This window comes from Episyrphus balteatus, chromosome 3 (assembly GCF_945859705.1).
Source record: "Episyrphus balteatus chromosome 3, idEpiBalt1.1, whole genome shotgun sequence".
In the NCBI taxonomy this organism is placed as follows: Eukaryota; Metazoa; Arthropoda; class Insecta; order Diptera; family Syrphidae; genus Episyrphus; species Episyrphus balteatus.
Genome location: NC_079136.1, coordinates 35,805,821 through 35,829,898, shown reverse-complemented (window position 1 = coordinate 35,829,898; position 24,078 = coordinate 35,805,821). Strand labels below are relative to the sequence as shown.

General features: G+C 36.5%; 1 protein-coding gene across 12 annotated transcripts in view; it reads left to right on the top strand.

Annotated features, from left to right (window-relative positions):
- LOC129916287 (F-actin-monooxygenase Mical) overlaps positions 1-24,078 on the top strand; it is a 124,975-nt gene that overhangs the window by 84,107 nt on the left and 16,790 nt on the right. For 7 of the 12 annotated variants that reach the window (XM_055996148.1, XM_055996147.1, XM_055996146.1 and 4 more), the window contains exons 5-16: positions 664-1,651; positions 1,714-2,105; positions 3,760-4,122; positions 4,182-4,600; positions 4,656-4,717; positions 4,851-5,099; positions 5,356-5,853; positions 8,457-8,726; positions 8,800-9,232; positions 9,300-9,415; positions 19,828-19,986; positions 20,053-23,976. In XM_055996148.1, the coding sequence (XP_055852123.1) occupies positions 665-1,651; positions 1,714-2,105; positions 3,760-4,122; positions 4,182-4,600; positions 4,656-4,717; positions 4,851-5,099; positions 5,356-5,853; positions 8,457-8,726; positions 8,800-9,232; positions 9,300-9,415; positions 19,828-19,986; positions 20,053-23,976 (7,872 nt within the window). In that variant the 5' untranslated portion in view covers position 664. Of the gene's footprint in view, positions 1-663; positions 1,652-1,713; positions 2,106-3,759; positions 4,123-4,181; positions 4,601-4,655; positions 4,718-4,850; positions 5,100-5,355; positions 5,854-8,456; positions 8,727-8,799; positions 9,233-9,299; positions 9,416-9,610; positions 16,912-19,827; positions 19,987-20,052; positions 23,977-24,078 lie in introns of those variants that run through there. The other 5 variants (XM_055996142.1, XM_055996140.1, XM_055996143.1 and 2 more) reach the window with 4 other exon arrangements.

Below are 24,078 nucleotides of genomic sequence, written 5' to 3'. Positions count from 1 at the left end.
TCTTTAACCGTGCGACAAGTCCTACCAAGTAAATAGGTCCCTGCAAGAGTATTTTTGAGTTTTGCATTGCATTCTATGAAAAAATATGTACTTATTTGTTTCCTACTTTCGAAAATGAGTAGGTATGATTTTGATTCAAACGTCGTTTTCTTCGTAAGGAATCGGGGAGAAAACTCTATAAGAATTTTTGTTTGTCATGTGGCTAGTTCCTTATACAGATTGACATGGTACAATTTCCGGATTTTATTTTTGGCTCAACATGCTCAATAGAGTGCCCCACAATCATTATCATATCACAGAAAAAACCATGAGTTTCTGCTGTAATTCTAAGTTACAAATCACGTCGTCACACAAGTTATTATGAAATAACTTACTACATTTCTCCAATAAAAAAAAATCCTGCTTAGAAAAGCCCAACACCCCGAATGTAAGCGCCATTAAACGATTAATACATTATGCAGAACTTAAAAATCTTTCCTATATATCCCTTCTCTTTAAAAATCGAACAATATTAAGGGTAGCATACATTTAAAAAAATATATATTTATATAAAATATATTCCATAGAAGTCCTATTTCCTTCCAAAAATAATTAATTCATAATTTCGCCTTGTTCCATAGCCAATTACAATTTTCTCATCAAACTCCTTTTTCTTTTTTTCAGAATGAGTCGATCTTCAAATCAACGCCAACAGCAACAGCTGCTGGCTCAGCAACAACAACAAATGGCTGATAACGATGCCGCAGCTGCGGCTGCCGAAATGTTCGATATGTTCTGTTTGGCCACAACAATGCGTCAAGTGCTCGGCCTCCATCGAAATATCTGCGATGCAATAGGCCTTCGGCCAGCACCACTCAACGAATTCTATCCAAAGCTTAAAGCAAAAATTCGTTCATGGAAAGCACAAGCCCTATGGAAGAAATTCGATGCCCGCGCCTCACACAGAGCCTACTCAAAAGGCAATGCCTGCACCGGCACCAGAGTCCTAGTCATTGGCGCTGGCCCATGCGGCCTGCGAACGGCTATAGAAGCACAACTACTTGGCGCTAAAGTGGTGGTCGTTGAGAAACGTGATCGGATATCACGTAATAATGTCCTACATTTGTGGCCTTTTGTCATTACAGATCTTCGAAATCTCGGAGCTAAAAAATTCTATGGAAAATTTTGTGCTGGTTCAATTGATCACATTTCCATAAGACAGATACAGTGTATCTTATTGAAAGTGGCCCTTCTGTTGGGCGTAGAAGTGCATGAGGGTGTTTCATTTGAAGGCACCATCGAACCAAGTGAAGGATGTGGCTGGCGTGCCGCTATCAGTCCGGAAGATCATGCGGTTTCACATTATGAATTCGATGTACTCATCGGAGCCGATGGCAAACGTAACACTTTGGAGGCCTTTAAACGTAAAGAATTCCGTGGCAAGCTGGCTATTGCCATAACAGCGAATTTTATTAACAAAAAGACCGAAGCTGAAGCTAAAGCTGAAGAAATTAGTGGTGTGGCGTTTATATTCAATCAGGCATTCTTTAAGGAACTCTATCATACGACTGGAATAGATTTAGAAAATATAGTTTACTATAAAGACGAAACACATTACTTTGTCATGACTGCTAAAAAACACAGTCTCATTGATAAAGGTGTGATAATGCAGGTAAGTTTCTATATGACATCAAATGATGGACATTCCTTTTATTCTTTATATCTTTATTTCAGGACTTTGCGGATCCAGCTGAACTTCTGGCTCCACAAAATGTAAATACAGACAAACTACTGGACTATGCTCGAGAAGCAGCAGAGTTCTCAACCAAATACCAAATGCCAAATCTGGAATTCGCCGTTAATCATTATGGCAAGCCAGACGTTGCAATGTTTGATTTCACATCAATGTTTGCAGCCGAATCATCGAGTCGGGTGATTGTTCGTAAAAACTATCGTCTTCTACAATGTCTAGTCGGTGATAGTTTGTTAGAGCCCTTTTGGCCAACTGGATCAGGTTGTGCGAGAGGTTTTCTCTCCAGCATGGATGCAGCCTATGCAATAAAATTGTGGAATAATCCTAGAAATAGTATACTTGGAGTGTTGGCTCAAAGGGAGAGTATTTACAGGTAAGAAGAATTTATCAGCAAGTTTATTTTTTGTACCAATAGGTTTAATTTCTATCAATCCATTTTGAATGTAGTCTCGTACAAAATGATATTTTATGTCAATAAGCTTCGATTTCTTCAGTTCTAGATTTGTGTTGCCATTCAAATAAAGCCGTATTTTTCTTCAAAAATTATTGTAGGTTCATTTAGAATTTTGTTTAATGCTTGCTAAATCGCCCGAATCTAAATAAGTTTCGGAAACAGCTGTAATGAGTACCATATACATACTGAGATTCACTTGAAGAAATTGTAACAATTGTTGTTAGCTTTTTAATTGCCCGCAAAACCGTGCATCCAAAAACCTTAAAAATGTATCCAGTAATTGATTTTCTATCATTAATGTCACTTCCATAAGCGAATATTCAAAAATATTCAAAATATTCAAAAATAACAATTTTTTTCTTAGTGCCTTTTAAATACCTCACTATTCTTTAAGTGTTTGCTAGTGATTTGCTGAATTTTTTATACCATCCCATGTATCCAAATGTAAAGCATATATCACGACGAACACATGATATAATTCTCTGTTAAGTTCTTGCTCTGATTTTGTAAATACAAGTTATAATGGTTTGGTTGGACTTCGGGTTGGATTACACTCTTCCATCCCAAATTTATCGAGCAGCTTGGTTTTTTTGAAACTCTTAATACATTTTCCTAGACATCAATTTAAATTTCAGCGAAAAAAATGCGATTTTCACAGTCTGAAATTTTTTAAAAGTGGTTCCTAGTTTAAGTATAATCAGGTCATCTTCTTCTTGTTCCATCTAAATGTATAAGCAGTAGTCTTATTTAAATCTCTTGAACCCTTCATTGAACTTCTTGTTCCAACATCTTGGAGCTTGTTTAAGATCGTAAATGGATTTATACATATAACCTTCAGGATCTTCTTTTCTAAGCCATGCAAAATTGCGATTTGTACATAAAGTTGGTGAAAGAGAAACTTGTTTCGTAAGCTATAGCTAACGAAAAAATTCTTCACAGCAAACGCTGATCTCTCATGATCATCTTCATCATCCCTGTCATTTAACTTTGCTTCCTTTTAAAACCAGCCTGTCTTAGGTTATTTGAAACGTTAACTCACTGCCATTAAGATCTTGTAAAGCAGTAACGTATCTAATCTATATAATTTTTCAGCTAGGGTAACGAAAAACTGAGTTAGAAGATCACTTTCTTGTAGTGAAGAACTCGAAATCTAAAGCTGCCTTACCAAATTTTAGTGATTTGTTTTTCTATTAGTTAACCATCTTTCATTTTGAGCTTCAAAAATTGCTTCAAGAGCAAAACCTGATTTACCACAGACTTTCTTGCAAAAGACTACTGAAGGCTTTCCACATCACTATAATTGTAATCTTCTAAAAAAATGTAGCTCAAAAAATCATTATGAACAAACTACAATTCTTTCTTTGGGTTTCATATCTCTCCTGAAAAAAATTTCATATCAGAATTTGCTTCAACGGAATTGGTTAAAACATCTTCCAGATTAAGCTATCTATTCCCCTATCGAATCCGATTCCATGACATTATGGAATTCCATAAACCGACTCTTTAGTTTTGCCCTTAACCTATTATAGTTTATTCGTTTATTTTAATAATAATGCATTTTGTATTTTTACAGACTTCTAGCTCAAACTACACCCGAAAACCTTCAACGCGACATAGGTTCCTACACAGTTGATCCAGCAACACGATATCCTAATCTCAATCGAACTTCAGTTAATATGTATCAAGTGAAACATCTAATCGATACTGACGATAAGGCTATATTGGAACAAACTTATATGGATACAAATGCCTTACAAGCATCACAAGCCGACACACCGGTACGCAGGAAGAGACGCACAGGTGATACATTGCCATTGAGTGCGGTTCTACTAAGATGGATCAAGGCTCAATTGCATTCGTATGAATTTGTTCAGAATTTAAATGAAGTTTCTGATTGTTTCACAAATGGAAAGGTTCTTTGTGCCTTAATTAATAGGTTTGTCCTATATAGTTGCCTCATTTGGAAAGACACTAAATGTTTTTTTATGTTTTTAGGTACCGCCCTGATCTAGTCGATTTTAATTCAATCAAAGAACTACCCGCAGCCGATTGCAATGACTTGGCCTTTAAAATTCTCGATAAAGAATTGAAAATCTCCAAAGTTATGAGTGGCAAAGATTCAATTGACTTGGATAAGATCGATTCAAAAATTTGGCTCAATTATTTGGAACAAGTATGTGAAGTATTCCGTGGAGAGATACCGCATGTTAAGCATCCAAAATTGGATGTATCTGAGTTGAGAGAGAAAAACAGAAATAATGTTCCTGATTTCTCGAGACTTCTTCAAATGACATCATCGAGAAAGGCTAAATCTCCAATGCAAGATGTAGCAGATTTGCCGCATGCAACACAAAGACGTTCTGTATTGGATGAGGAGAAGGTCAAACGCCAGAGGAAGCATGAACCAGGTCAAGGTAAGCTTTCTCCTTTCATTTCATCTAAAAGAAAGCTAATGGATTTGTATTTTAGGTCAATTAGACACACCAAGACGAGCCAAGAAGCGAAGAAGTGCAGAAAAGACAACAAATATTGTAAGTATTGTAGAGAATAAAAAGTCTACACTCATGTCTGTCTGATTTTATTCAACCTCACTTTGTTATGCCCCATTGCACATTCCATAAACTCTTTCACAAACACAAATAAAAAAAAATACAAAAAACCTAGGAGGAGCGACAACAACGTCTTAAAGAAATTGAAGAGAATCGTCAGGATCGACAGAGTAAACGTCGTATGCAGCGATTCCAACAGACTCAGAATTTCTACAAAAGTCTCCACATGTTGCAAGTGAACACCCTATTACGAGAAAGCGATGAATCAAGTCCTTTTGAGGACTATTCGATATACATGTACCGCCAGCAAGCGCCGATATTCAATGATCGTGTCAAAGAGCTTGAAAGGAAGCTTCTTTATCCTGTAAGGATGTGTGGAATGCAAAATTTGTGTGTGTGTCGTGGTGTTGCTTGCCTTTTCCTAAGAATTTTTTGAATTATGCTGGAGCTGAATGCAATCTTCCAAACAAATTTTTCCCCACAGATATAACCTTGACTAATTGTTTTTGTTGTTGTTGTTTTCAACTAACCCTCGGCGTTTTTAACTGCTACCATTTTTTTATTTCTTTTTTATTTGTTCATTTATCTTATTTTTATTTTTATTATTTATGTTTATGAAGGATCGTGAAAGAGGAATATCATCAGCAATGCCACGCGGTACTGACGAACAATTTAGCGATCGTATTAAATCGATGGAACAACAAATAACATCGCGTAATGCCTATGGCACCGAAAAGAAACCGAAAGATCTAATGCGGGCTATTGGAAAGATTGATTCAAATGATTGGAATGTTCGAGAAATTGAAAAGAAAATTGAACAATCTAAAAAGACCGAAATTGGGTTGAAAGGACGTGAAAAAGTACCCAAATGGAGTAAGGAACAATTTGTTGCAAGACAATCGAAAATGTCTAAACCCACCAGACAGGATTCGAGTGAGGAGAAATTCAAAGAAATTGATCAAACTTTGAAAAATCTAGATAAACAATTAAAAGAAGGCTCAGTGTTGGAAGTTGGTGAACGAGGCAAAAATAAAGTTGCTTCAATAGCTGGGCAATTTGTAAAGAAAGATGATACATCGGAAGAGAAATTGCCACCAACACAACCTATTGCTAAATCTGTGAGTAGTGTGTTGAAGTGTGTGTGTTTTTTTTTATAATTTTGTTTAAGTTTACCAAATTTAACTTACAGTTGTATTCAAGGTATTGGGGATTTTTATTAAATTGAATGAAAGTAATTCTGAAGAATCGTTGGGGAGAGTTAAAAGATAATTTTTTTCTTTACATTTACATCTAATCCGAAGATAAATCTAGTGGACAAGAAACACTGCGGTTTTGGAAACTAACATTGGTTGATACAACACAAGACATTCAGCCCTATTGTGAGTTTCAGGTGAACAAGATTCCACACGGAAAAAGTTGAAGGTTGTTCACTTCCCGAAAACAGCACAGAAAATATATATAACATAGATCATAGATTCAGAAAAAAAAACTGCTGTGCCGACCCTTGGGCCGCTACTGCAGTACCCTATTCCTCTGTGGCATGACCACCTGCGGTTAAAAGATCAAAATATCTAAAACAGTGAAAAACCCTTCCTGAATTTCATTGTTTTTCTGATGAAAACTTTGCGCCTAATCTAATTCATCCAAAATGTCTGCTTCGATAGAACATTAAATGAATGTGCCATGATCTTAGGTGATGTTGAAAAGGCTGATATAAAAATAACTGGCATTTTTAAACCTTTGAAACGCCTATTTTATATATGAATCACAAAGTGTTTCTTCTTCTCTTTAAAGCCGTAATACTTCTGGAAGGTCCCCCGATTAATTTTTCAAGAAATATGAAATTTAGAAATTTACAAAGACAGATGGAAATTCGCTTCCAAAAAGGATCCACTTTTTTTATACAGGGTGTCCTAAATGTAATAGATCAAATGAAATATGCTGATTGGGGAACTTTGGGGCTCTCAGAATTTGTTAACTTGTTCATCCCAAATCCTTACGGTTTTCGATTTAATGCAATTCTTGTAAAATTTCGAAAAATCTTTACTTGGCAACAGTATTTTGCTTCCTGCGCCCATTATTGATTTTTGTTTTTTTTTTTAAATTTCTTTACAAAAACATTGCCAAATAATTAGGAACAATTAATTAAACAAAATAATTTTTATTCCATACACCATTTCGCTGCAAATTAACTAACAGTTTCAAGTTTTATAAAAAATCAATTTCTAACTTTTGCAAAAAAATTTGTACGGTGTGAGAATGGTTTATTATTTTAAAAGTTACCCTGTTATTACAATTTTCAAAAAAGTATAAAAGTTTCCAAAGTTGCAGTTAGATCGCAAAACATTACAATTTGAATTGAACAAAACAGAGTTTTTCAGAACAAAAAAAAACACATTACTTTTGGGACACCCTGTATAAACACAAAAATCAATTTTAAAAGTTATCAATTATGGTGATATTTACTCATATTTATATTTAATCAATTTACTCATCATTTCAAAAACATTATCATTGTTTTATGAGCCTATTGTCTTATTGATAATAATAATCAAACTAATATAAAAGTACAACTTTTTGGTGTTAACGAGCAAAATTCTGTTCAAAACAGTATAAATTGATAGATTCGTGAAAATTGTTGAATGTATTAGTAGCTGTTCTCTATTGAATCCTCTCTGGCTTTTCTGAAATGATAAGTTCGGTGAAAAACTTTTCACTGTACATTAAGTGGTAATAAATTTATCATTTTAGTTTATCATGGACCTCGAATAGAAGTCCACTTATACAATTTTCTTAGTAAACAAAGATATTTTCATCTTAAAATTGTCATTTCACATGGTTGCAAAATGTTTTTTGTTTTGGGGGAAAAATACTTTTAAATTGTTGAGAGGAGGCTAAAATCTATACTTTTTTTTTAATAATTGAGCACTCAAATGAGTATTTTTGTAAAGGTCTTTTAATTATGTGGGGCAGCAAAAAAAAAGCTAACACCGAGATTCTGGTACATGGGCTTTTATTGCAAGATGTAGTCTAAAAGTCAAACTTTGGGTTCATATTGCGAACAGACAAAACCATATAAACTTTCTCGAAGAAGACTTTTTGGTATTTAACAAGACTTGGTACGCGACATAAGCAAAACGTTTTGGTATAAGACAAGGAAGAACTACCATATCTTGGTGCCTGAACTCCTTCACTAGTAGAATTTATCCAGAATACTTTTGGATGTATTATTGCAATACTTGACTTTTTTAGGTCAATGGAGCTGGAAATATTATACTTCTTGAGAACGGAGGAGGTTTAGGAGGTTAAACGGTTCTTTTTAAAGTCGAAGAATCCTCAGCGTATTTCAGGAAACTATACGACGATAAAAAAAAAGTGTATGGTTTAATTTGAAAAGTCTTGCATAGGAGAAGAACTATCATTTAAAAATATCAAGATAGTTTCAAATACAACTTCTCATCCTGAATACAACTGCTAAAGAAACTTTCAATTTTAAAAAATCGGCTGCATTATTATTGTTTGTTTATTTTACTTTATTTAATCTTGTACAAATTGTCGAGGTGGTGGTTTCGATTGAAAAGACAACTTTTTAATCCAGCAACATCTTCGTCTTCACAACGTTTTTTCATGCTTCATAATAATAATAAAACATGCTTCACGAGAACATGCAATTTTTAAATATTATATTTTTCTAATACAATATTTTCCTTTTTTTATTTAGAACTCCAAAGTAGCACTTGCATTCAAAAAGCAAGCAGCATCAGAAAAGTGCCATTTCTGCAAACAAACTGTCTACCTTATGGAAAAGATCTCTACCGAAGGTCTTATTCTGCATCGTTCATGTTTGAAATGTCATCATTGTCATACAAATCTAAGACCAGGTGGTTATGCTTTTGATCGAGATGATCCCGAGGGACGTTTCTATTGTACACAACATTTTAGATTACCTGCTAAAGCTATTCGTCCAATGGTACGAAAACCTGGTCAAAGGGTATGTTTTCGAAAGATATAAAAAGATAGTTTTATATGACTCATTGTTTTTTTTTTTTTTTTTGTCCTTTCAGAAATCTACTGCTCATGGTTCTCATGCACCAAGTCACTTGGATCCCAAAACACCCGAAAAACCAAGAGGAATCACCGAAAGTGTTGTTCAATTGGATCTACTCGATCGTGGTCAGACACCAGAACGAATTGAATTCGAAAATACCGATGCCATGTCAGATGGAGAACCCTCCGAGGAACACATTATTGATGAGAACGAATGGTCAGGACGTAATTTCCTACAACCTAGTGCTGATTCTGAGTCAGATTTGTCCTCAAGTTCTGATGAATCAGATGATGATTCTGAATCGGATATTTTCGAAGAAGCAAATGGTTCACCAATTGCTCAGCAAACTCTCCAATTGGCCACAGATTGGATTGGCAAACAGCACTATTCGAATGTTAATAGCGATGACAGTGATGATGATTTCTATGATTCTAGCGAGGGATTAGCTGGTTAATTTCAAATACAAAAATCTTAAAATTATGTTCCCAAAAACTAAAAGTGTGCTTTCATTTCCAGATGATGGTAAAGATGACACCGAAGGTGAAGAAATCAAAAAGGCTCGTGAAATGCGCCGCGAAGAAGTCCGTCTATTGCCACTGCCTACAAATTTGCCAACAGATACAGAAACTGAGGTAAGTCTGTCGATATCTCTTTTTGCATATTTTATGAAGCTTATACTTGGCCGATTTTGGAAAACCATTTTTCAAAAAACAAAACGGCACTAAATTTTTTTTTGTATCCAAATTTTTGACGAAAATTTAACGAAAACCATTTTATTTTATTTATTTTCCTATAAACTTTTTTTTATGAAATAAAATTTACTCCAGAATCAAGAACAGGTGGTAGTGGCGACGCAATCGCCACAAGATGGCGCTGTTAGTGTGCAAAAGAATAACGAAATAAGTGATAGTGAGAGATCGAAACATGGTTCGGATAAAATTTCAATATCATCAGCTCCAACTCCACCGCCTACCAAGGCGGATATTGAAAAAATCGAACAAAACTCAGATCGTAGGTTTAGCGCAGATGTCGATGCGATATCTGAGAAGCTTTATAGGTTAAATAATTTGATGAAACTGAATAAGGATATTGAAAGTATGGCAAAAGATAATTTGGTTAAGAGCGATATTATGAAGAAACTTTCGTTAAAAGAGAAATGGTTGCTGGATAATAGTGTGAGTGGGGGAATTAAAAGTCCTGCGTTGGGGTTTCCTGGAGAAAAGGTAGCTGAAAAAGTTAATGAGGAATCGGATGCTACCAATATCGACAAAGACACAAAAGTTGGTGTCAATAACGAAGGAAAAGAGAAAAAGGAAGAGAACTTATTGGACAAACCTCTTGAGAGTGTTACAAATGGCGATGACGATCATGGTGATGGCTTGAATATCAATCAATCCTCCGAACCTTCACAATCGATAGAGGAAGTCAAACCCATCGAACCAGATCAACCACCTAAATCTCAAGAACAAGTCGAAAAAGAAAAGATTGCCAAAATTGCCTCGGAAAAAATGGAAATTGAAGGCATTCTTGATATTGTTAAAATGATGGACACTTCGCTTATAGAACCATCCAAGCAACCCTTACCAAAACCTGCAGAAAGTCCAAAAGTGAAGAAAAAAGATCCTGGACAAATGATCTATGATGCTGAGCAAAAGAAAGTCACTAGTTTGAGTGATGCATTGCATCAAATTGAAGTTAGAAGTTTTGCTGGGACTATGGATACCATTAAAGCTCAAATGGTTATGCCTACTGTGAGTCAACAGGCCACATTGGACATTTCCAAGTATTTCCCGAATGCAAAGCAGGAAAAGCAATCATCGGCGTCATTGAATAAAACTCAAAAAACTCTAAAAGATGTTGATTTGACGAAGTATTTCCCTCAATCTCCAGTTCCTCAGAGGAAATCAAGTATCAGTATCCCATCTGGTGGGGATAAATTGAAGAAATCACAAACTACAAAGGCGGTTGTTAGTGATCCACCACCAAAAGCTCCACCAAGGCGACAAAAGTCGACAATAGCAGCTCCAAGTACTGATAAAACCTTTAGTATGCAAGCACATCAACTAGATGGCGCTATTGACATTCAAAAAGCTTCTCCAGTTGTGGTGGTCAAACCAGTTCCAAAAAAAGGTGGAATTAAAATTGTTAAGAAAATTGTCCCAAAAGGAACAAAGACAACAAAGAAACCAGCTCCAGTTGTAGTAGCTAAGAAAAAAATTCAAGACGAAGCCGATAAGATTCTGGATGAGATTCTTCAAGAAGGACAAGAAGTTCGTTCGCCAAGTATTGAGTATCAAAAACTCTTTACTGAAGAGAAATCTCCAAGTGAAGATATATCTGAAAGAATTGAGAAAATTCTTGAAGAAACTGGCATTGATTTGGGTCTCCCTCCAAATCCAAAGAAGAAACTTCTAAAAGCAAAAAGTCTGGGAGAAGAAGAATTTAAGAGAACTCAAGAGAAAACTCTTTCCAGAGAAGATGGAGATCGTCCAATAGGTGTGAAGAAGATCCTGCAACGTTTTGAATCGATGAGTTCAATAAAATCTGATGATTCATTTAAACTGAGAAAGACCAATTTGAGCAGCACTTGTAGTAGTCTAAATAGATCTAAAGAATCTCTTCCATCATCAAGTAATCTCCACAAATCTAAAGAATCACTCCAATCGAGTGGTTCTCTTAAAAGTAATTCAGATTCAATGAGTGATTTAGAAAAGACTATGGAATACTTAAAATCCGAATGGAGGACAGAAGCTACTAATTTTCTTCAAAAGAAACGTGATAATTTCTATGCCAATCGTGACGAAAAGAAAGCTGAAGCTGAAGCAGAGTCTAAAAAGAGAGTCGAACCGGAAACTCAATGGAAACATACAAAATACTCAAAATTCTTTGGAATTAAAGAAAAGTCTCCGGAAAAGAGAAAATCACCAACAAAGACTGGTAAGAGAAGATCACCTGCGAAAATTCTGAAGAAGTCTCCTCGAGAAGAAATTATGAGACATCGGAAGAAAGTCGAATCGGTAATGAGCAGAACAGCTTCGTTTGAAGAGAAAATTAAAGCCGAGGAAGAGAGACTTAAGGGAACTGGGTTGAACAAAACTCGTGGTAGTCAAAATGATTTAACAAACGGATTGGACAGCACTCGAATCAGAAGGGATTCAGGTGATGTTGTTTTTGTTCCAGAAAAGAAGATTCCAGTCCTCCTTCGAAAAGAATCTGAGAAGAACTCAGAAGTTAATAAACATCAAATGGACACAGCTCAGAAAGTATTAAGTCGAAGAGGATCAGGTTCTAGTGGATTGGCTGATGTTCTTAAACCACCTGTTGTTAAGGGTTTAAGAGGACAACAGGAACTAAGAAATAAAGTTGAAAATAACACAAATGATGGGAAGAATTTAGGTAGAAGAGGTTCTCAAGAAACTTTAAAGAGTATATTGAATTTGGTTCGAACTGTTTCTCAATCGAATATGGATGAAGATTTGCAACAGAAGAACCTGTCAAGTCAAAGTCCTGGAAGTTCTCAGAATAACGTTGTTGCACAAGAAATCGTAAAAGAATTAATAGGAGTTGAAGAATTAAAGATTTCAGAAGAAGAAGCTAAGAAATTGATTGAAGAGATGGATTCTGTGAAATCTTCTGATGTTGAACCCAGCTCAGAAAGTGTCAAAGAAGATGACATTATTGAGCAGATGGAAGAGCAAACAAAATTTGAAAAATCTTCGATAATAACGAGCGTCGGGAGCACTGAAGCAAGTGAAGATCCTCCAGAGGCAGTTCAGGAAATTGTTTCAACGGCTAGCCCGTTAGCTCAAAGTCGTAGAGGATCACAAAATGAACCAATTGGAACACCTCCGCAGCATCCTAGTCGGAGGGGATCTCAAAATCAAATATCTTCAATTGAAGCAGATCAAAATGTGACAAGTCGTAGAAATTCTCAAGTTGAAAACAAAGAAGATAACTCAAAGAGCCCGCTAGTCCAAAGCCGCAGAGGTTCTCAAGTCGAAAACAAAGAAGATGACTCAAATAGTCCCCTCGTTATTAGCCGTGGTAGTTCTCAAGTTGAACGCAGAGAAGATAACTCAAAGAGCCCGCTGGCCCAAAGCCGCGGAAGTTCTCAAGTCGATCACAAAGACGCTCAGGTCCAAAGCCGCAGAGGTTCTCAAGTCGAACATAGAGAAGATAACTCAAAGAGTCCGCTAATTCAAAGTCGCAGAGGTTCTCAAGTCGAAAACAAAGAAGATGACTCTAGGAGCCTGCTAGTTCAAAGCCGTGGAAGTTCTCAAGTCGAAAACAAGAAAGATAACTCAAAGAGCTCCCTGATTCAAAGCCGTGGAGGTTCTCAGGTCGAAAACAAAGAGGATAATTCAAAAAGTCCGATTATCCAAAGTCGAAGAGGGTCTCAAAATGAAGCTTCTCCCCAACATTCTAGTAGCAAAGCCTCTATAACAAATGAAGACACGACAAAATCCCCATCACAACCTTTAAGTCGTAGAGAATCAGCTGTAAATGAAGACAGAAAATATTCATCTGAAGCTACAGAAGATGTTGATGACATCTTTAACCAAATCATAACCGAACTAAGTCAGAATGATGAAGAAGTAGCCCGCGAATTGAGTTTAATAGAAACTGCCAGGGCGGAAAAAGAAGAAGAGGAACTAATAAAGCAACAAGAACAACAGCAACAAGAAGAAGAGATCATTGATGAATCTGAATATATTGCCGAAATAACTGACAGTCCAAAGAGAAGTCGAGCTGGATCCGATGATAGCATTGAAGAACTATTTAGTCAATTTAAAAATGATATGTTAGTTGATGTTGAATTTGATTCGAATGATGAAGTTGTTGCTATAACTCCTCGAGCTGTTCTTGTCAATGAAGATGAAGAAGATCCAGAAGAAGAGGAAGATGAAAAACCGATCACAGTGGAAGAAGCAAAGTTAAAATTTGAACCACTTTTTCCTCGTCTAGCAAAACCATTGCCCAAAGACTCATCATCTTCAATGAGTTTGAGTCCAGGAAGAACTGAAGATAAAACAAAGAAGATTGTTCAAAAGTTAGATCCTTCTAATATGCCTCCTTCGGTTCAAGATATGATGCAACTTATGATTTCACGTGAAGATAGCGAACCAAGACAACCTGTGGCATTCCCGAGACATGTTTATTATGACTCAGCTGATGAGAGTTCAAATTCGTCACAATCTCGAAATCAAACTCCCGATTCTTCTGTAAAATCCAAAGATTCCACCACGAAAGATAAACATTTGGAAGTAGTTTATGAGTTGGCATGGCCATCGCGTAAAAGAACACCAAGTCCCATTCCAGAAAGTGCTCGACCACCAATCAAACCTCCTCGAGAAAACTCCGAAAGACCCAATTCACGAAGAGGTTCGGGAACTTCCATTGAAGAATCGTCGCCGATTGTGAAAGGTTCTGTAGATTCTAATAACAAGAACGAATCTTCTCAAGACCGACTATCTTCTTCTCAAAGAGGATCACCAAAATTACTTCCCTCTTCCCGCCGAGGCTCAAGATCTTCATCAGATCTAGGACCTACTGAAAATAGAGAGCCACAATCAATGTCTAGAAGAGGCTCAAAGGCTTCCCTTAAGGACAGCGAAGACATTATATTAAGTGGATCGCCTGCATTGCTTCCAACACCAAGAAGAGGCTCTAGAACATCAATAGATTCTTCTCAGAATGTGAATGAAGTTCCTCCTTCACGACGAAGTTCACCTGCATTACCAGCTTCACCGCGAACTGAAGAATTAGTGAACAAAAATGAAGAAATCCCAAGTCGTAAACCAACTCCGGCCTCCGACATCTCACGTGAAAGTTCTGATCTTCCAAGAGACTCTTCTTCATCTTCTCTACAATCCACAAATCAAAAAGTCTCAAATGGTTCACCTTCCAAAGTTTTAAATGAGGCTCCTGAAGCTTCAAATGAGCTTCAGTTACCTACAACTCCACGAAAAGACTCAGTTTCTCCAAACAAATCTGCAGCTTCTTTTGCAAGTTCAATTAATGAATTCCAAAGAGAATCTCCCTCATCACCACGTACCGAAACGCAACAGTTGTCTAGAGAAGGTTCCCAGATCTCTACAAAATCTGCTTCCCAAGCTCAGGAAATGGTTAACATTCAAAAGCCTCGAGAAGGCTCCCAGATATCTTCAAGATCTGCTCCCCAGGAGCCTTCTAGGGAAGGTTCCAATATATCTTCTACATCTCTTCCACAAGCCAAAGAAATTGTTAACATTCAGAAGTCTAGGGAAGGTTCCCAGCTATCTTCAAAATCTCTTCCTCAAACCGAAGGAATAGTTAAAATTCGAACTGAAATGGGACAATCACCTAGAGAAGGATCTCAAATATCTACAAAATCTCCTCCCCGTGCGGAAGGAATGGTTAATATTGTTGAATTATTAAATGAACCACCCAAGAGAGACTCTGAAAGCAGCTCAAGAAAATCTGTCTTATCAAAATCCAATACACCAACATTGCCCGAATCTCCTCAATCAGCTCGTGCTAGATTCTTTGCTCAGAATCAACAATCTGCTGAAAGTTCTCCAAGAGAATCCAAAGAGAGGCTTATCCCAAACAACGAACCATCTAAAGAATACAGAGATCTTTTACGAGCAAAACTTGAATCTCCAACTCCACGGAATCCAAGTCAATCTAGAGAACGATCATTGGAATGGGATATGGAACAACTTCCTAAAAGTCCAATGCCCAGACGTAAATTTATGCCAATGTATCGAAATGAAAGTAGTGACAAAGAAGAATCACCTCAGCAAACTTCTGGTAAAAGTGCCCCAGACATTCGAATACCAACAAAACGTCTTGAAGAATGGGAAATCATTGAACAGCTTGAACGAGAGAGGCGACATGCTTTAATTGCACGAGATCAAAATTATTCTCATCAAGTTCGTCAGGAAGCACCTAAGATTCCTTCAAAGCAAGAAAATCCACCACCACCATTCAATCGACTTGATTCTGACGAACCTCATAGTTCCAAGCTAATTGAATATATTAAGCAGGAAACATTAAAAGATTCAATGAAATCAAAAGAAGACTCTCCTCGACCACCATCTAGACCAAGAACTCCACAGTTATCCAGGAAAATTCCGAACAATGATTTAGATAAACAAGTTGTGGAACTTTTGAAAACCAACCAAGAGCCAAAAGAGTCACCCAAACCCATTAAAAGAAAACCACAGATTCAAAAAACTGAGTCAGTTGAAGCTACATATGAAGATTTTGCTCGTTTCACTCGAAGATCACCCGAAAAAGATGCTGAACCCGAAGAGTCAGATGTCTATGAGTCTCCAACAGCATCGATCTCACATCATCGACTTTCAAACTATCATCAAACATCACAAGACTCAGCTTCAGGAACCTACAGTCCGACAAGTAGTCTATCTAGATCGATAGAACATATAGCTCCATCACGTCCGCATCGTAATAAATCATCAACTCTATCTGATAATAGAGTCGATAAGGATACAAAGTACCTAATGAATCGCAGCAAGCATTTGCGGAATATGAAACGGGACTTTATGGAAGAGAAAATCGCAGGAAACAATCCATATCTTAAGAAAGTGATTGAAGCTCAGAAAGTCTCAAGACATTCAGAGGAAGAGGATGATGACGATGATGATGTTGAAGTTGATTATACTCTTGAAAGCTATCGCCCTAAAAACCATACTACACCAAGATTCCCTACCTCCAGCAGTATTGGGGGTAGCCGTCGACGGTATGAACCTAGATATCCTGATTATACTTCCTCAACGACTGACTATACCAGCCGACGTCCATATAACCCGCATTTCTCTGCAACTTCTACCTCCAGCTCTGCAGGATCTCGTAATTTTGTCGATTATTTCAAACGTAGCCCGCCACATTACAAAGGCCGCGAGACAAGCAAGGACTCTTGCCGAATATCTTAGAAGAAAAAAACCAACAACAAATCTCTCACTCTCTTTCTCTCAAAATCTCTCACAATATATTTCGTCTTTCTTTTGCCACACAAAACATACAAAACCATCATAAAATGAGAACAAGTTAACTCCTTGACTTCTACTACTACGTTCCCTTGCTAAAAAAAAATGATGCGAACAATTGGGTACGATCTCCAAAGGTAAACCAAAAATGATGTTGCTGAGAGATTGATTTGATACCTTTGTGTGGTGTTTTTTTTTTGCGCTAAGTTTTTTCGAATATGTGAAGTTTGCTGTTTTTTAAAACCAAAAATGCAATAACTTTTGGAAATCAAACTAAATTTAATATTTTTTTGCAGTTTGCTCGAATTTTTTTTTTTTAATAAATCATAACAAAAAAATAATATTTTCATAAAAAATCAAAAAATTCATTTACATAATTTTTGTTTCGAGAAATGAACTCGAGTCATTTTGTTTCTTTATTTTTTTTTTTATTGTGTTGTGCCTTTTTGGGATCGTACCTAAAAGGATTTAATTGTTTTTCATTAAAATCTACTAAAACATTGATCAAACATAATAATTTAATTGTGTCGCTGCATGTTAGTGGCTACTTTATCTTAAACTTATAAATAACAGATAATGAAAATTTGAATGAAACAACTTGAGTGTGCTACCACCCAGTTTTTAAATCTTCATAATACAACGATAATAAATTGCTTTTAACTCAACATGAAACATATTCGTATGCTTTTTGTACGAAATTTAATTAAAATGGAAATTCAACTGGAGTTTGGTATGATTTCAATTTCATTTCGAGTAATATTAAATTGTGAAACCTAACTGATAATATAGGAATATAACGCTCATGAAGAATTTGATCCTTTAACTGAATTAAATTATAAACAAAATATTTAGAATTTACATTACCAAATTTCGAATCAACCGATGCCGATGTTAACCATTTAAATTATTCTCGTCACAATATTTCAAATATTCCTCATCTACATGGTATAAGGAGACCATTATATCGTGCTTCAACTATGTTTTAGTTATTTGTAATTTAATTTAAGGACTGATGCCAAAAAAATAATAATGCAATGAGCTGAGATTAACTTTTTTTTTTAACTTCGTTGCATACTTTTAGGGATAAACGGTGTCGATTTCTCAACACAAAAAACATATTGTATGGGAAGGAGAACATATTGTTGAAGGCAAATAGCTCTGAAACTGATCGTTTGGCACTCAATGACAGTTCTAATTCTGAAAAGAAGAGAAAATCGATTCCGAATTTTGAGGCAGAATCAAAACCAGAATCACGCACACATGTTAACACTTAAGACGTCAAAGTAATGAAATGTCATTCTTTGTTATTCATTTCTCAATTTCAAGATTTTTAACTATGCACAAACTTTAAACTATATTAAAATAATGTGAAGAAAGAAAACAAAAATAGATAACTTAATGATAATAAAAAAAAATAAAACAAAACAAAACTTTCATCAGACGTTCGCATTTGATGTTTCACAAATACAAACAAACCCAAACTTCAGAATAAAAAAAAAGTACTCTGATCGTTTGGCATTCCGGATCGGACAGTCCCGGACGCTTCTAAGAATTCCCAAACGAAAACGCTATTATTATTTTGTAATTGCAGAGTTTGCACATTCACGATTGTTAGAAAGCCATACATAAAACTATAAAAAGCTTAGTTTTTTCAAAAACGATTCCTAAATTTATAAAAGAATACATGTGGCATTTTTCAAATAAATTTCTTTTCATGAAAGCCGTTCTGTTCTCTAGATTCTGTTCTCTATATTTGCTCTTAAAATATTAAAGGGTTCTTTAGGCAGGGTTTGATTTAAATTGAATCTGAGCCTCCGGACCATACTTTTTCAAAAGCCGGAGACTCATCTAAAACGGCTGCTGAATAAATTCTCTTTTCATCAAGAGCTTTCTCAATGACATCGGTGCTTTTATGCACTTGATCAATTGTCGAATGCTTACTTCTAAAGCCGAACTGGAAAGTAGGAATAAGACCTTTTTCTTCTAGTTTAGGCTAAAGACGCTGAAGAAATATTTTCCCAAAAACTTCTTATTTTACAGGATGAAGTAAAAGATGTAAGACCATTATAACTCCGTAACATATATTTTTTGTTGCCAATTCCATCACAGCGATATATATTTTTTTTTTTTTTTTTTTGAAAACTATTAATGCAATCTAAAAGAGCTATGTTTTGTCTTCTGAAATCAGAAATAGCAAAACAAAACCCACATGACTCCTATCTCATTACAGTATCTCATCTCTTTACTAAGTGGCAACGTATTGATCATGCCAAGATATCGTCCATGATGAAATTTTTTATCAACAAATTCAACCTTCTTCTTCATCCCAAATAGCTGTCCAAGTGTTAACCGTGTAAATAGGTGGAAGCTGTTCTTTACTTATGCTCAGTTCTTTTCATCGGGGTGGGATTCGATGACTTGTCGGGCTGGGGCCCTACTATGTTACTTTGTTTTACTTCGCATATGTTCGAAACTTAATAATTTCAATTGTACTTCACACTCGAATTGCGTAAATAAAATTAATAATACCAATCTAAATGTTTCAAATAAAACCCAATAAGTGATTGATTTTCATTTGTAACAGAATTACAGAGATCCCACATAAGCAGCGATTAGAGGTATAAATTCTTTGATTATTTTGATAGCTTTTTTTTGGTTCATAGACCAAGGTTCAAAGTTTCTAACTACCTCGAAGACATATGTGCTCACGATAACATACTCCTATAATGCCCTTATCCTGCCACCACTGACCTTGCCTTTTACGTTTAGAAGCTACAAAAAAAAAAAGCTACGGTTCTTAAAAGACCCTGAAGAGTTTCCATATTCGAAAACCAAAAACTGAAAAAAGTGATTTTTTAAATACCTAGAGCTTAAAATATTTAATAAAAATGCTGGCTTTTTAACCAACGTCTGAAGAAATTCCCTTAATCCCAATGTTGCAAGTTCCCAATTCGCGTTGCTGAGTGTCAATTTTGTTTGCACTAATTTTTCAAAAGTTTATATTTTAATTCCATATCATAAATCAAACTAATTTTTAATAAAATTTCTTTTAGGTTCAAAGTGATTCTGAATCCTCATCAGCTGATGATGTTGAATTAAATTCTGCCACAGAAATATCCACCGATTCTGAATTCGATCACGACGAGATTATTCGCGAAGCACCGAAAATATTCATCGATGATACACATCTTCGAAAGCCCACAAAAGTTCAGGTAAACTCAAGTTTATATTTTAAATACCAACTCCAAATGTTAATTGGAATTTCTTTCTTCTTAAAGATCAAACAAACTGTAATAGCTCCTACAACTGGTCAACCTAAATATCACATAAACAATCGCATGACCCATCAACAGCTTACACAACAACAATTAAAACGTGAACCACAATTCAAACCTCTAGTCCAAGTTGATCCATCACTTTTAAGCTCAAATCGTATGCCATTACAAAATCCCCGTCCCGGTGATTATTTGCTCAATAAAACTGCTAGCACCGAGGGTATAGCTTCCAAAAAGAGTCTGGAACTCAAGAAGCGTTATCTCCTCGGCGAACAGGGAAATGGAAATAAAATTCAGAAATCTGGTTCCACATCGATTTTGGATTCGAAAATTCGAAGTTTCCACTCGAATATATCCGAATGTCAAAAACTTCTAAATGCAGGCAGCATGAAACCATTCTTAGATAGAACCAAAGTCACTGAGAATCAAACTGCTGTCGATAAGAAAATTGAAATAACAATCAAAAAGACTGCTGCCATTGATGAAAAGGAGAATGTCTTTGTAAATAGCAAGAATGAACTCAATAAAGGCATGGAATACTCTGAAACAGTAAATACGACACTGGTAGAGTCTCTAAACAAGAATAAACCATCTCCAATTATCGAAACAATTGATTTAATTTCTCCCGAGAAATCAGTTCCTATTATCGACCTCACCGAAGTAGAAATTCCTTCGAAAATGCTTGAATCAAATTTGGAATTCATTAAGAATCTCCAATTCAATGGCGAAGATGGAAGCTCAAAAGAGAATAGTTTAGTGCCTGATAATAAAATTATTGATCTCACATTAGATTCGCCTGTTAAAAGTGACAAGACTGTCATTGAAGAGGTTATTGAAAAACCCGATGTGTCCAAAGATGTCAAAGAAGCTATCCCAGACATCATTACACACATTGAAGAAGTCAATTTGGAAATGATTACTTTGCTCGACCATGAAGCAGAGAAAAAAGATTCTCCCGAAAAATCCGAATATGATATCCAAGAGACTAGTATTCAAGTTCCCAATATTCCATGGACTATCAAGAAATGCATCGAAGAGTCAGATAGTCTTTCTAGCTCTTCGTCATCTTCAAGTGTTGAAGATATTCAACATTTCATTCTTGATTCCACAACTAGTCCTGATACTCAAACTGGTCAAATTGTACCGCGTTTGGAGGTCCACGATAGTTCTGGAACTCTGATGCAAATCGATAGTCTTATGATTATCGATGGAAAGTATATTGGCGATCCAGAAGATCTCAAAAATATGGAGATTCCGCCTGGTATGATAATCCCAGAAATACCCACACAATCGCCATCACCCGAGGAACCAATCACAGAAAAGAGAAAAGATGATTCTCCTCCTCCTTCATCTTCGCCTCCTCAAAAACCCGAACTGAAATTCGATACAAAAAATGAAAATAAAATCGATACATTGAAGAATATTCCCTTGATTCTGGAAAAATCTGAAGATCACACTCGTGGAGGAGTTGTCAAGCCAGATAGTCTTAATATTCAAGTTGATGATAAGAGAGCTGATTCTGACAATGACAAGACCCCAACAGCTGAAGGAATTACCCGAGGATCAGATTCAGATGCAGAAATTACTAATCAAGGCGGGCTCACCGAAACAGAACTCTCTGATTGGACGGCAGATGATGCGATATCAGAGAACTTTATTGATCTTGAATTTGTCCTCAACTCAAATAAGGGAACAATAAAGAGAAATAAGAAGTCAAAGAAGAAAGCACCTCTTCAATCATCACTTTCTATTACTCAAGAGCCTGATCCAGAACCTGAACCCGAGCCAGAACCTTGTGGAATTCTAAAAAATCTTGACATAGAAGAGATTGAATTCATGGACACTGGTTCAGAAGGAAGTTGTGCTGAAGCCTATTCAGCCACAAATACAGCCCTTCTTCGAAATCGAGGATATGCTGAATATACTGGATCACCAAGAAACTATCGTCACAATCGCGCTCCTCCTCCAACTGAACATGAACTCAAGACACCAGTTAATGAATGCCCAACCCTACCTAGCACAGTGTCATTGCTGTCACAAAAATCCCAATCGCCATCAATAACCACAACTACAACAACACCGCCAAAACCACAAAATTCTCCTCCATCCCAAACACAGCACACTAACAATACACAAAGTCTATCACAATCACTTACAGACAGCACAAATGACATTGACGAAGATAGTCTTTGTATGTTGACCAATTCAAATGGTGCTACAGCGAATAATACCGCAACCATAACAACAACAACAGAAGAGAGTGAAGCTCTGACGGTTGTTACAAGTCCTATGGACTCATCGTCGCCAAAAACTCAAGAGAATTTCCAATTAACTCCGAGCAGTTCGGATCCAAATGGAAAGACTACATCGCCAAGTAGCCATACGACAGCAACTCCGGTCACAAGTTCGTCAAGTAAGGGTCCGACAAGAAAATCATCGCATGAGGATTTACTAACACATAGTAATTCCAAGCGAAAGGAATCAGAAGAAATGAGTTATGAGGAGTATGTAAGGAAATTACAGCAAAAAATCACTCAGATAAGTAATGCACGTGACTCGATTGATGTGAGGAAGCAAAATAGACGAAAGAGTTCGAAGGGTGAAGGTAGTGAAGCTAATTCTGTGATAGAGGGTGGAAGCGCTAAGGGTTTAAGCGTATTTGAAGGGGGTTTCTCGGCGAGTGTCCAACAGCAGCCAAAAGTTGTTCTATCGACGATCAATGTGACAGCAAATCCAGCTCAAGATGTACATAAGGTTCCTGTCATACCGACTTTGTCGAGCAAACTGGAAGAACTAACCAAAGAGCGAACAAAGCAAAAGGATTTGATTCATGACCTGGTAATGGATAAGCTGCAGTGTAAGAAGCAGCTTAACGCTGAAAAGCGACTCAATCGAAGTCGCAATCGTAGTATATTTGGCAATAACCTTGCTTGTAGTAGTTTAAGTCCAACACCAAAGATGACGTCCACAAATACGTCCCCCTATCATGTGACTTCTTCGTCCGGTGGTGATCACAGTGGTAGTAGTTGTAAGGAGAACCATCCACTATCAGCACAAAAGATCAATAAAAGTTCCCCAAAGGACACAAAAGATGTGGTTCAAATGTTCTCAGAAGCACCTCCACGATCGGCCAAACAAAGGCCTTTTAGTGAGAATTTCGATCCTGATAGTATTGATGACCAGATGTGTAAGTTGAGCAAGACACAGTCATTTACGTATTCAAGTCGAGGGGGGAATTTCCCCTTCAAAACTGAGTCGAATGGAAGTAGGCTAAATACAGTTTATGCATCACCATTGACGGTAACAAGGCCAAGTCGTAAAGACGAGCCAATTGGAACTGCATCCAATGCAGATAAACTTCGTACTGAAGCTCGAGCTCGTGCACGTCTAAAGTCGAATCAAGATCTCGGACTGAGTCCTGAGGAGAAATTACAATTACTCCGAAAACGTTATCATCTTGATCTGCAAGAAGCCTCAGCTGAGGCAGCTCAGATGAAATCTGAAGAATTACGGGCTCGTGATCGCAAAATGATCTCCTCAAAGAGTGTCAATGATATTGCAACAGCACAATTATTGACTCTTCAGCCAGATGAAAATTCTAACACAACAACCGTCCGAAGTGATTTGGTAGCTGATTTTACATCAGATCCTAATCTCTCGCAAATGAATCCAATGTCAATGACGAATAAAGTGAATCGTCGTCAGAAAGATCCCGAACGACGTAAAAGTATCATTCAGACATTTTCAAGCTTCTTCCAAAAGGGCAATAAGAAAGATAAAGATATTGTTGGACCAATCTCTGGTACAGAGAAATCAGGTACCAGCCAGAGTAGTGCCGCCACTGTTAATAGCAACAATAACGGTGGAGGAGGGGATGGCATGTTCAGTCGCTTCCGTATTTCACCAAAATCTAAAGAGAAGTCTAAGGTAAGTTTGGGTTCTTTCTTAGTTTTTTATTCAACAATGTTTTTTATACAGTTTATCTCGCTTTAGTTGTTAATTTTGTAAATTTTTTCTCGATCGTCTTTA